General features: G+C 52.1%; 1 protein-coding gene across 1 annotated transcript; it reads right to left on the bottom strand.

Moving 5' to 3' along the window:
* Positions 1-9,812: 9,812 nt before the first annotated feature.
* Positions 9,813-10,941, bottom strand: LOC116407615 (zinc finger CCHC domain-containing protein 3-like). The gene has a single exon (XM_031893290.1). It carries the CDS (start codon positions 10,926-10,928, stop codon positions 9,813-9,815), a length of 1,116 nt encoding a protein of 371 aa, XP_031749150.1. The 5' UTR covers positions 10,929-10,941.
* Positions 10,942-12,996: the final 2,055 nt, after the last annotated feature.

Genomic DNA, 12,996 nt, shown 5'->3' with positions numbered 1-12,996 from the left:
ATTAGCATAGGGAGAGAGGGCCGGCCAGTTTAGCTAGCTTATCGGCTAGCAATCCTCGGCACCCTCCACTTTCTGCTGCCTCTGCATTAGCATAGGGAGGGAGGGCCAGTTTAGCTAGCCTTGGCGGCTAGCAATCCTCGGCGCCCTCTACTTTCTGCTGCCGCTTCATTAGCATAGGGAGGGAGGGCCGAGAAGGGCCGGCCAGTTTAGCTAGCCTTGGCGGCTAGCAATCCTCGGCGCCCTCTACTTTCTGCTGCCTCTGCATTAGCATAGGGAGAGCGGGCCGCAGAGAGCCAGCCAGTTTAGCTAGCCTTAGCGGCTAGCAATCCTCTGCATTAGCATAGGCCGCAGAGGGCTGGCCAGTTTAGCTAGCATTAGCAGCTAGCAATTCTCAGCGCCCTCTACTTTCTGCTGCCTCTGCATTAGCATAGGGAGAGAGGGCCGCAAAGGGCCGGCCAATTTAGCTAGCCTTAGCGGCTAGTAATCCTTGGTGCCCTCTACTTTCTGCTGCCTCTGCATTAGCATAGGGAGAGAGGGCTGGCCAGTTAAGCTAGCCTTGGCGGCTAGCAATCCTCAGTACCCTCTACTTTCTGCTGCCTCTGAATTAGCATAGGGAGAGAGGGCTGGCCAGTTAAGCTAGCCTTGGCGGCTAGCAATCCTCAGCGCCCTCTACTTTCTGCTGCCTCTGAATTAGCATAGGGAGAGCGGTCCGCAGAGAGCAGGCCAGTTTAGCTAGCCTTGGCGGCTAGCAATCCTCGGCGCCATCTACTTTCTGCTGCCTCTGCATTAGCATAGGGAGAGAGGGCCGCAGAGGGCCGGCCAATTTAGCTAGCCTTCTTGGCTAGCAATTCTCAGCGCATTCTACTTTCTGCTGCCTCTGCATTAGCATAGGGAGAGAGGGCCGCAGAGGGCTGGCCAGTTTAGCTAGCCTTAGCGGCTCAGTGCCCTCTACTTTCTGCTGCCTCTGCATTAGCATAGGGAGAGAGGGCCGGCCAGTTTAGTTAGCCTTAGCGGCTAGCAATCCTCAGTGCCCTCTCCTTTCTGCTTCCTCTGCATTAGCATAGGGCCTCAGAGGGCCGGCCAGTTTAGCTAGCCTTGGCGGCAAGCAATCCTCGGCACCCTCTACTTTCTGTTGCCTCTGCATTAGCATAGGGATAGAGGGCCGCAGAGGGCCGGCCAGTTTAGCTAGCCTTGGCGACTAGCAATCCTCTGCGCCCTCTGCATTAGCATAGGGAGAGAGGGCCGCAGAGGGCCGGCCAGTTTAGCTAGACTTGGCGGCTAGCAATCCTCTGCATTAGCATAGGGAGGGAGGGAGGGCCGCAGAGGGCCGGCCAGTTTAGCTAGCCTTGTCGGCTAGCAATCCTCGGCGCCATCTACTTTCTGCTGCCTCTGCATTAGCATAGGGAGAGAGGGCCGGCCAGTTTAGTTAGCCTTAGCGGCTAGCAATCCTCAGTGCCCTCTCCTTTCTGCTTCCTCTGCATTAGCATAGGGCCTCAGAGGGCCGGCCAGTTTAGCTAGCCTTGGCGGCAAGCAATCCTCGGCACCCTCTACTTTCTGTTGCCTCTGCATTAGCATAGGGATAGAGGGCCGCAGAGGGCCGGCCAGTTTAGCTAGCCTTGGCGACTAGCAATCCTCTGCGCCCTCTGCATTAGCATAGGGAGAGAGGGCCGCAGAGGGCCGGCCAGTTTAGCTAGACTTGGCGGCTAGCAATCCTCTGCATTAGCATAGGGAGGGAGGGAGGGCCGCAGAGGGCCGGCCAGTTTAGCTAGCCTTGTCGGCTAGCAATCCTCAGCGCCCTCTACTTTCTGCTGCCTCTGCATTAGCATAGGGCCTCAGAGGGCCGGCCAGTTTAGCTAGCCTTGGCGGCTAGCAATCCTCGGCACCCTCTACTTTCTGTTGCCTCTGCATTAGCATAGGGATAGAGGGCCGCAGAGAGCCGGCCAGTTTAGCTAGACTTGGCGGCTAGCAATCCTCTGCATTAGCATAGGGAGAGAGAGCTGCAGAGGGCCGGCCAGTTTAGCTAGCCTTGGCAGCTAGCAATCCTCGGCGCCCTCTACTTTCTGCTGCCTCTGCATTAGCATAGGGAGAGAGGGCCGGTCAGTTTAGCTAGCCTTGGCAGCTAGCAATTCTTGGCGCCCTCTACTTTCTGCTGCCTCTGCATTAGCATAGGTAGAGAGAACCGGGCAGTTTGGCTAGCCTTTGCGGCTAGCAATCCTCGGCGCCCTCTACTTTCTGCTGCCTCTGCATTAGCATAGGGAGAGAGGGCCAGCCAGTTTAGCGAGCCTTAGCGGCTAGCAATCCTCGGTGCCCTCTACTTTCTGCTGCCTCTGCAATAGCATAGGGAGGGAGGGCAGGCCAGTTTAGCTAGCCTTGGCGGCTTCCAATCGTCGGCTCCCTTTACTTTCTTCTGCCTCTGCATTAGCATAGGGAGAGAGGGCCGCAGAGGGCCGGCTAGCATTCCTCTGCGCCCTCTACTTTCTGATGCCTCTGCATTAGCATAGGAAGTGAGGGCCGAAAAGAGCCGGCCAGTTTAGCTAGCCTTGGCGGCTAGCAATCCTCGGCGCCCTCTACTTTCTGCTGCCTCTGCATTAACATAGAGAGAAAAGGACCCAAAAGGCCGGTTAGTTTAGCTAGCCTTGGTGCTAGCAATCCTTGGCACCCTCTACTTTCTGCTGCCTCTGCCTTAGCATAGGGAGAGAGTTCTGGCCAGTTTAGCTAGCCTTTGCGGCTAGCAATCCTCAGCACCCTCTACTTTCTGCTGCCTCTGCATTAGCATAGGGAGAGAGGGCCGGCCAAATTAGCTAGCCTTGGCAGCTAGCAATTCTCGGTGGTCTCTACTTTCTGCTGCCTCTGCATTAGCATAGGAAGTGAGGGCCGAAAAGAGCCGGCCAGTTTAGCTAGCCTTGGCGGCTAGCAATCCTCGGCGCCCTCTACTTTCTGCTGCCTCTGCATTAACATAGAGAGAAAAGGACCCAAAAGGCCGGTTAGTTTAGCTAGCCTTGGTGCTAGCAATCCTTGGCACCCTCTACTTTCTGCTGCCTCTGCCTTAGCATAGGGAGAGAGTTCTGGCCAGTTTAGCTAGCCTTTGCGGCTAGCAATCCTCAGCACCCTCTACTTTCTGCTGCCTCTGCATTAGCATAGGGAGAGAGGGCCGGCCAAATTAGCTAGCCTTGGCAGCTAGCAATTCTCGGTGGTCTCTACTTTCTGCTGCCTCTGCATTAGCATAGGGAGAGAGGGCCAAAGAGGCCGGCCAATTTAGCCAGCCTTGGCGGCTAGCAATTCTCGGCGCCTTCTACTTACTGCTGCCTCTGCATTAGCATAGGAAGAGAGGGCCGCAGGGGGCAGGCCAGTTTAGCTAGCCTTGGCGGCTAGCAATCTTCTGCATTAGCATAGGAAGAGAGAGCCACAGAGGCCAGCCAATTTAGAAAGCCTAGCGGCTAGCAATCCTCGGCGCCCTCTACATTCTGCTGCCTCTGCATTAGCATAGGGAGAGAGGGCCGGCCAGTTTAGCTAGCCTTAGCAGCTAGCAATCCTCAGCGCCCTCTGCTTTCTGCTGCGTCTGCATTAGCATAGGGAGAGAGGGCCGCAGAGGGCCGGCCAGTTTAGCTAGACTTGGCGGCTAGCAATCCTCTGCATTAGCATAGGGAGAGAGGGCCGCAGAGGGCCGGCCAGTTTAGCTAGCCTTGTCGGCTAGCAATCCTCAGCGCCCTCTACTTTCTGCTGCCTCTGCATTAGCATAGGGCCGGCCAGTTTAGCTAGCCTTGGCGGCTAGCAATCCTCGGCACCCTCTACTTTCTGTTGCCTCTGCATTAGCATAGGGATAGAGGGCCGCAGAGGGCCGGCCAGTTTAGCTAGACTTGGCGGCTAGCAATCCTCTGCATTAGCATAGGGAGAGAAGGCTGCAGAGGGCCGGCCAGTTTAGCTAGCCTTTTCGGCTAGCAATCCTCTGCATTAGCATAGGGAGAGAGGGCCGGTCAGTTTAGCTAGCCTTGGCAGCTAGCAATTCTTGGCGCCCTCTACTTTCTGCTGCCTCTGCATTAGCATAGGTAGAGAGAACCGGCCAGTTTGGCTAGCCTTTGCGGCTAGCAATACTCGGCGCCCCCTACTTTCTGCTACCTCTGCATTAGCATAGGGAGAGAGAGACGGCCAGTTTAGCTAGCCTTGGCGGCTAGCAATCCTCGGCGCCCTCTACTTTCTACTGCCTCTGCATTAGCATAGGGAGAGAGGGCCAGCCAGTTTAGCGAGCCTTGGCGGCTAGCAATCCTCGGTGCCCTCTACTTTCTGCTGCCTCTGCATTAGCATAGGGAGGGAGGGCAGGCCAGTTTAGCTAGCCTTGGCGGCTTCCAATCCTCGGCTCCCTTTACTTTCTTCTGCCTCTGCATTAGCATAGGGAGAGAGGGCCGCAGAGGGCCGGCTAGCATTCCTCTGCGCCCTCTACTTTCTGATGCCTCTGCATTAGCATAGCAAGTGAGGGCCGAAAAGAGCCGGCCAGTTTAGCTAGCCTTGGCGGCTAGCAATCCTCGGCGCCCTCTACTTTCTGCTGCCTCTGCATTAACATAGAGAGAAAAGGACCCAAAAGGCCGGCCAGTTTAGCTAGCCTTGGTGCTAGCAATCCTTGGCACCCTCTACTTTCTGCTGCCTCTGCATTAGCATAGGGAGAGAGTTCTGGCCAGTTTAGCTAGCCTTTGCGGCTAGCAATCCTCGGCGCCCTCTACTTTCTGCTGCCTCTGCATTAGCATAGGGAGAGAGGGCCGGCCAAATTAGCTAGCCTTGGCAGCTAGCAATTCTCGGTGGACTCTACTTACTGCTGCCTCTGCATTAGCATAGGAAGAGAGGGCCGCAGAGGGCCGGGCAGTTTAGCTAGCCTTAGCGGCTAGCAATCCTCAGTGCCCTCTACTTTCTGCTGCCTCTGAATTAGCATAGGGAGAGAGGGCCAGCCAGTTCAGCTAGCATTGACGGCTAGCAATCCTCGGCACCCTCTACTTTCTTTTGCCTCTGCATTAGCATAGAGAGAGAGGGAGGGAGGGAGGGAGGGAGGGAGGGAGGGAGGGAGGGAGGGAGGGTTTAGCTAGCCTTGGCGACTAGCAATCCTCTGCATTAGCATAGGCAGAGAGGGCCGCAGAGGACCGGCCAGTTTAGCTAGCCTTATCGGCTAGCAATCCTCTGTGCCCTCTACTTTCTGCTGCCTCTGCATTAGCATAGGGAGAGAGGGCCGGCCAGTTTAGCTAGCCTTGGCGGCTAGCAATTCTTGGCGCCCTCTACTTTCTGCTGCCTCTGCATTAGCATAGGTTGAGAGGGCTGGCCAGTTTAGCTAGCCTTAGTGGCTAGCAATCCTCAGCCCCCTCTACTTTCTGCTGCCTCTGCATTAGCATAGGGAGAGAGGGCCGGCCAGTTTAGCTAGCCTTAGCGGCTTGCAATCATCGGCACCCTCTACTTTCTGCTGCCTCTGCATTAGCATAGGGAGAGAGGGCCGGCCAGTTTAGCTAGCCTTGGCGGCTAGCAATCCTCTGCATTAGCATAGGGAGAGAGGGCCGGCCAGTTTAGCTAGCCTTGGCGGCTAGCAATCCTCAGCGCCCTCTACTTCCTGCTGCCTCTGCATTACCATAGGGAGAGAGGGCCGGCCAGTTTAGCTAGCCTTGGCGGCTTGCAATCCTCGGCACCCTCTACTTTCTGCTGCCTCTGCATTAGCATAGGGAGAGAAGCCCGCCAGTTTAGCGAGCCTTGGCGGCTAGCAATCCTCAGCTCCCTCTTCTTTCTGCTGCCTCTGCATTAACATAGGGAGAGAGGGCCGCAGAGGGCCGCAGAGTTTAGCTAGCCTTAGCGGCTAGCAATCCTCGGCGCCCTATACTTTCTGCTGCCTCTGCATTAGCATAGGGAGAGCATAGGGAGAGCATAGGGAGAGCATAGGGAGAGCATAGGGAGAGCATAGGGAGAGCATAGGGAGAGCATAGGGAGAGCATAGGGAGAGCATAGGGAGAGCATAGGGAGAGCATAGGGAGAGCATAGGGAGAGCATAGGGAGAGCATAGGGAGAGCATAGGGAGAGCATAGGGAGAGCGGAAGGCCGCAGAGGGCCAGCCAGTTTAGCAATCCGCGGCGCCCTCTACTGCTGCTGCCTCAGCATTAGCATAGGGAGAGTGGAGGGCCGCTGAGTTTAGCTACCCTTGGCGGCTAGCAATCCGTGGCGCCCCCTACTTTCTGCTGCCTCTGCATTAGCATAGGGAGAGCATAGGGAGAGCATAGGGAGAGCATAGGGAGAGCATAGGGAGAGCATAGGGAGAGCATAGGGAGAGCATAGGGAGAGCATAGGGAGAGCATAGGGAGAGCATAGGGAGAGCGGAGGGCCGGCCAGTTTAGCTAGCCTTGGCGGCTAGCAATCTGCGGCGCCCTCTACTTTCTGCTGCCTCTGCATTAGCATAGGGAGAGAGGGCTGCAGAGGGCCGGCCAGTTTAGCTAGCCTTAGCGGCTACCAATCCTCTGCATTAGCATAGGGAGAGAGGGCCGAAGAGGGCCGAAGAGGGCCGAAGAGGGCCGAAGAGGGCCGAAGAGGGCCGAAGAGGGCCGAAGAGGGCCGAAGAGGGCCGGCCAGTTCAGCTAGCCTTGGCAGCTAGCAATCCTCTGCATTAGCATAGGGAGAGAGGGCCGGAGAGGGCCGGAGAGGGCCGGCCAGTTTGGCTAGCCTTAGCGGCTTGCAATCCTCGGTGCCCTCTACTATCTGCTGCTTCTGAATTAGCATAGGGAGAGAGGGCCAAAGAGGGTCAGCCAGTTTAGCTAGCCTTAGCAATCCTCGGCGCCCTCTACTTTCTGCTGCCTCTGCATTAGCATAGGGGGAGAGAGGGCCGGCCAGTTTAGCTAGCCTTTGCGGCTAACAATCTTCGGCGCCCTCTACTTTCTGCTGCCTCTGCATTAGCATAGGGAGAGAGGGCCGCAGAGGGCCGGCCAGTTTAGGTAGCCTTGGCAGCTAGCAATCCTCGGCGCCCTCTACTTTCTGCTGCTTCTGCATTAGCATAGGGAGAGAGGGCCGCCCAGATTAGCTAGCCTTAGCGGCTAGCAATCGTCAGCGCCCTCTACTTTCTGCTGCCTCTGCATTAGCATAGGGAGAGAGAGCCGCAGAGGGCTGGCCAGTTTAGCTAGCCTTGGCGGCTAGCAATCCTCAGCGCCCTCTTCTTTCTGCTGCCTCTGCATTAACATAGGGAGAGAGGGCCGCAGAGGGCCACAGAGTTTAGCTAGCCTTAGCGGCTAGCAATCCTCAGCGCCCTATACTTTCTGCTGCCTCTGCATTAGCATAGGGAGAGCGGAGGGAGAGCGGAGGGAGAGCGGAGGGAGAGCGGAGGGAGAGCGGAGGGAGAGCGGAGGGAGAGCGGAGGGAGAGCGGAGGGAGAGCGGAGGGAGAGCGGAGGGCCAGCCAGTTTAGCAATCCGCGGCGCCCTCTACTGCTGCTGCCTCAGCATTAGCATAGGGAGAGTGGAGGGCCAGCCAGTTTAGCTAGCCTTAGCGGCTAGCAATCCTCGGCGCCCTCTACTTTCTGCTGCCTCTGCATTAGCATAGGGAGAGAGGGCCAGCCAGTTTAGCTTGCCTCGGCGGCTAGCACTCCTCCGCGCCCTCTACTTTCTGCTGAATCTGCATTAGCATAGGGAGAGAGGGACGGCCAGTTTAGCTAGCCTTAGCGGCTAGCAATCCTCGTCGCCCTCTACTTTCTGCTGCCTTTGCATTAGCATAGGGAGAGAGGGCCGGCCAGTTTAGCTAGCATTAGCGGCTAGCAATCCTCGGCGCCCTCTAAATTCTGCTGCCTCTGCATTAGCAGAGGGAGAGAGGGCCCGCCAGTTTATCTAGCCTTGGCAGCTGGCAATCCTCGGTGCCCTCTACTTTCTGCTGCCTCTGCATTAGCATAGGGAGAGAGGGCCGCAGAGGGCCAGCCAGTATAGCTATCCTTGGCGGCTAACAATCCTCCCTGCATTAGCATAGGGAGAGAGAGCCGCAGAGGGCCGGCCAGTTTAGCTAGCCTTGGCGGCTAGCAATCCTCGGCGCCCACTACTTTCTGCTGCCTCTGCATTAGCATACGGAGAGAGGGCCGGCCAGTTTAGATAACCTTGGCTGCTAGCAATTCTCAGTGCCCTCTACTTTCTGCTGCCTCTGCATTAGCATAGGGAGAGAGGGCCGGCCAGTTTAGCTAGCCTTGGCGGCTGGCAATCCTCTGCATTAGCATAGGGAGAGCGGGCCACAGAGGGCCATTTAGTTTAGCTAGCCTTGGCGGCTAGCAATCCTCGGCGCCGTCTGCTTTCTACTGTCAGGGTTTTAACTCAGTAATAAAGCAACTTCGTAGGAAAACCCACTGATTACTTTACAACATCACAGAAAAACCAATTTTTAAATTTTATTAAATTTTTTGTTATTTTTAAATTTTAAAATTACTTTAAATTCCTAATATGACCCAGTACCATTTCCCTTATTTCATTTTGAGTCAGTCCTTTCATTTGTCCTTTAATTCTATCAAAATCCTCTTCATCCGACCATTCTTCAAAAAACTCTCGAACTTCTCTGTCTGGCTTGTCCTTGTAATACTGATACAACTTTTCACCTTTAGAAAGAGACTTAGAAACAGACTTAGAAACAGATTTACTAGATTTAGCAGGCGTACTTACTCTACTGCTTCCAGAACTTCCATCTTCCTTTGTCTTTTCCTCTTTCTTTGTACGCTTCACAATAGGGCCCTCCTGTGAAACTTGTCTTAGCTCCGACTCCTCCCCAGAGGTCACTGATTCTACAATAGTTAACTTACCAGCAGGTTTTACAATCTTTTCAAGTTTATCTTTCCTCTGCGGACACTTTGAATATAAATGTCCTTCCTGTAGGCAAAAATGACATTTTCTCGGAAGAGAACAGTTCACAACCTCATGGCCTTCCTTACAACAATTTGGACACAGAACACAACTGTCTGTAACATGACCGTACTGCCGACACCGTTTGCAGAAATCTGGCATCCCACTGAAAAAGCAATAGATATTTACCGTACCCAGCCGGAATCTTGCAGGGGGATACGTACCCTTTTTCTCAAAGACTGCTTTAAAACGGTACTTGGAAGTCCAAATGCCCAAATCATTCAAAATTTTACCGGCAAAAGAAAGCTTTTTACAGTACCTGCCAATGACCGCTTCAATCTCTTTTAGCGGCACGAACGGTGAATAAGATTTCACCACCAAGAAGACTTCTTCTTCAGCAAAATGTGGGAAAACTTTAAATCCTTCCAATCTCGAATCAGCCAAGTTTCCCTCCAGGATACTCATGAAGCTCCGAAAGACTCCCTCTCCATCGAAGGTAACATCATACACTCCTCTCTTCGGGTAGTCTTGAATAGCGAGAATTTCCCTCCTGGAGACTCTGCCGAATTCCTCTAGAACCTTCTGCACCACATACTTCAGATTCTGCTCAGCGTTCGAAGGATCCACAGCAACGATTCTGATCGAATTCCTGACTCTCACGAAGACTGGAACCGAATCCTCACTCGTAGCCATCTTAGGAATGCTCGCAGTTTCCCCCACGGGTTAGGGTTCTCACTGCAGCAAGGGGTGATCGCTCCTCGTTGCCCAGGGTAGAAAGCCCCCCAAAAGCAGCATGTAGCTTAAGGCTGATAGCCGATGATACAAGGCCAAGGGGCGATGTCCCTGGGCACCTCTGACTCAGTAGAGGGTTTCAACTCAGTAATAAAATGAATCGACAGATAAATCCGCCAACCCACTCTACAGCATCATAAGAAACCAGTATATTTTTTCTTTATTATATTTCTTTTTTTGTAATTTTTTTGAAAAATAAAATTTACTTTAATTGACTTATATAATTCAACAATCTGAATCTAACCATATCTGCTGGTTGATCTCTAATGCATGTTTCCACCATCTCTTCGTATTCTTCTTTATACGGCCAGTCACTTAAAGCTTCCTGGAGGATTCTGTCAGACCTACAGTCATAAAACTTAAAGAGTCTCTGCCCCCTGGTAGGAGAAGGCACGTTAGTAGAACTACTAGATTCCATACCAGAACTTACATCTTGTTTCTCAGGTTTCTCTGGTTTCTTTTTCTTCTCTTTTTTTTCTTCCTCCTTCTTACGCTTTACTGCAGGTCCTTCTTGCGATTCTGTCACAGCCAAGGCTTCCTCACCAGAAGACCTGGGGGTTAGATCAACTGGCACAAATAACTCACCCAAATCTGCCGAAACTTCCACAGGTTCCACTTTCCTTTGAGGACATCTTACGTACAAGTGGCCTTCCTGTAAACAAAAGTTGCACTTCTTGGGGAGAACACAATTCATTACCTCGTGACCAGTCTTACCACAATTCTGACATGCTGTACATCCTTCCGATACATGCCCATACTGTCTACACCTTCTGCAGAACTCCGGCATACCTTTGAAAAAGCAGTCTATATTGACTGTGCCCAAACGAAACCTCGCAGGAGGGAAAGTACCCTTTTCAAAGACGGCCTTGAACCTGTATTTTGACGTCCAAATACCAAGTTCGTTGAGGACTTTACCTACAAAAACAAGTTTTTTGCAGTACCTACCTATTACCGTCTCAATCTCCTTAAGTGGCACAAAAGGAGAGTAAGATTTGACAATCAGAAAGACTTCCTCCTCTGCAAAATGTGGAACGACTTTAAATCCACTCAGTCGAGGATCCGCCAAATTTTCGCCCAGGATGCTCAAGAAGCTGCGGTAAACACCTTCGCCCTCAAAGGTGACATCGTAGACTCCTTTCCTGGGATAATCCTGGATCGCTAAGATCTCCCGTCTGGAAACTCTGCCGAGCTCTTCCAAGATCACCTGTACGATGTAAGCCAGGCCTTTCTCCGCATTCAAAAGATCAGCTGCGAGGATTCTCACAGAATTCTTGACTCGTATGAAGACAGGAATCGATTCGCCGTCCGTCGCCGCCATCACAAAGCCACTCCCAGTTTCCCTCTCAGGATAGGGTTATCGCTGGAGCGATGGGTGATCGCCTCCCGTTGCCCAGGATAGAAAGCCCCCCAAAAGCAGCAAGTAGCTTAAGGCTGATAGCCGATGCTACAAGGCCAAGGGGCAATGTTCCTGGTCACCTCTGACTCAGTTTCAACTCAGTAATAAAGTAAATCAGTGGAAACCCACCGACCACTTCACAAAATCATTAGAAACCAATCTTTTATTATTATTTTTTTTTGTAATTTTTAAGTTAAAATTTACTTTAAGTCTCTCATGTAGTTCAATATGTTAAACCTTACAAAATCTGCATGTTGACCTTTAATACACGTTTCAACCATTTCCTCATATTCTTCTTTAACCGGCCACTCCTTTAATGCTTCCTGTAGAATTGCATCAGACTTACTCTTATAATACCTGAAGAGTTTCTGGCCCCTGGAAAGAGATTGCACATCAGTAGAACTACTCGAATCTCTACTAGAACTTACATCAGCACTTTCTTCTTTCTTTTTCTTCTCTTTTCTCTATTTTTTCTCCTTTTTGCGCTTTACTGCGAGTCCTTCTTGCGAATCATCTCCAGCAAAAACTCCCTCACCAGAAGACCCGCGGGCTAGATCAACTGGATCCGGAATCTTACCCTGGTCTACCGAGACAGGTTCCACTTTCCTTTGAGGACACTTAGCATATAAGTGACCTTCCTGCAAACAAAGGTTACATTTCTTTGGAAGAACACAGTTCATCACCTCATGCCCGGTCTTACCACAATTTTGGCATAACTCACAACTTTCAGCTGTATGTCCATACCGTCGGCATCTCCTGCAGAACTCGGGCATACCAGGAAAAAAACAGTCAAAATTTACAGTTCCTAAGTGAAACCTCGCTGGCGGAATTAGTCCCTTCTCGAAGACAGCCTTAAAGCGGTATTTAGAAGTCCAAATACCTAACTCATTTAGGACAAAATGAAAAAACAGCAGCACTCCGGAAATGTTGTAGAAAAAAGTGACTTTACTCAAGTGCACACAGCTGTGTGCACTTGAGTAAAGTCACTTTTTTCTACAACATTTCCGGAGTGCTGCTGTTTTTTCATTTTATCCTGGATATTGTTTTACCCTGGCTGAGGGTTCAGCTTGCACCTGGGGCTACAATTAGCTGGTTTGTCCATTGTGTAGCACACCTTAATCAATTTGTTAACTCATTTAGGACCTTACCTGCAAACTCAAGCTTCTTGCAGTACCTACCAATGACTGCCTCGATTTCCTTTAAAGGGACAAATGGAGAATACGATTTGACCACAAGAACTTTCTCCTCCTCCGCAAAATGAGGCAGAATCTTAAACCCCTTTAACCGGGGATCAGCCGCAGACTCCTCCAAGATTTTCAGGAAACTGCAATAGACTCCTTCTCTATCTAACGTGACGTCGTAGACACCCCGCATTGGGTAGTCCTGGATCGCTAAGATCTCTCTTGCAGCGACTCTCCCGACATCCTCCAAGATCCCCTTCACGACGTAGCTCAGGTTTTTCTCCACATCCAAAAGATCGATCGACATGATTCTTACCGAGTGCTTAACTCGGACGAAGACAGGAACACCATCTTCCATCGTAGCCATCGTAGGAACACTCCCAGCTTCCCCCACAGCTCAGGGTTACCACTGGAGTGGTTGATCGCCGCCCGTTGCCTTAGGAATGACCTCTCCCCTATAGCAGCAGTGGGCTTAAAGGAGGTATAAGGTAAGCCAACTGCTTAAAATATTTAATGGAAATCTGAAATTTTGGGTGAAGCTCAGGCCTTACTTGGATGGCATTGGAGGGGTTAAACACCCTCCGGCAAATGTTTCTATTGCTGGGAGTAGGGTTTTTTTTGTATTACCCCGGCCAACCCAAGTACTGTAGGCAATGTTTTACTTATGGCCATATCTGTGATGCCTGCCCTAAGGGTAAGTGCTCAGGGCAATTGTGGTAATGTGGGCCATGAAGCTGGTGCTTGCATGCAGCCAAGGTGGTGGGATATATGGGGAAGCCAGGAGCATCCGGCTAGAAACTGCCCCAGAG

The sequence above is a fragment of the Xenopus tropicalis genome, chromosome 9 (assembly GCF_000004195.4).
Source record: "Xenopus tropicalis strain Nigerian chromosome 9, UCB_Xtro_10.0, whole genome shotgun sequence".
Lineage (NCBI taxonomy): Eukaryota > Metazoa > Chordata > Amphibia > Anura > Pipidae > Xenopus > Xenopus tropicalis.
The sequence above is the reverse complement of the archived record's forward strand: the minus strand, read 5'-3'. Positions and strand labels throughout refer to the sequence as shown.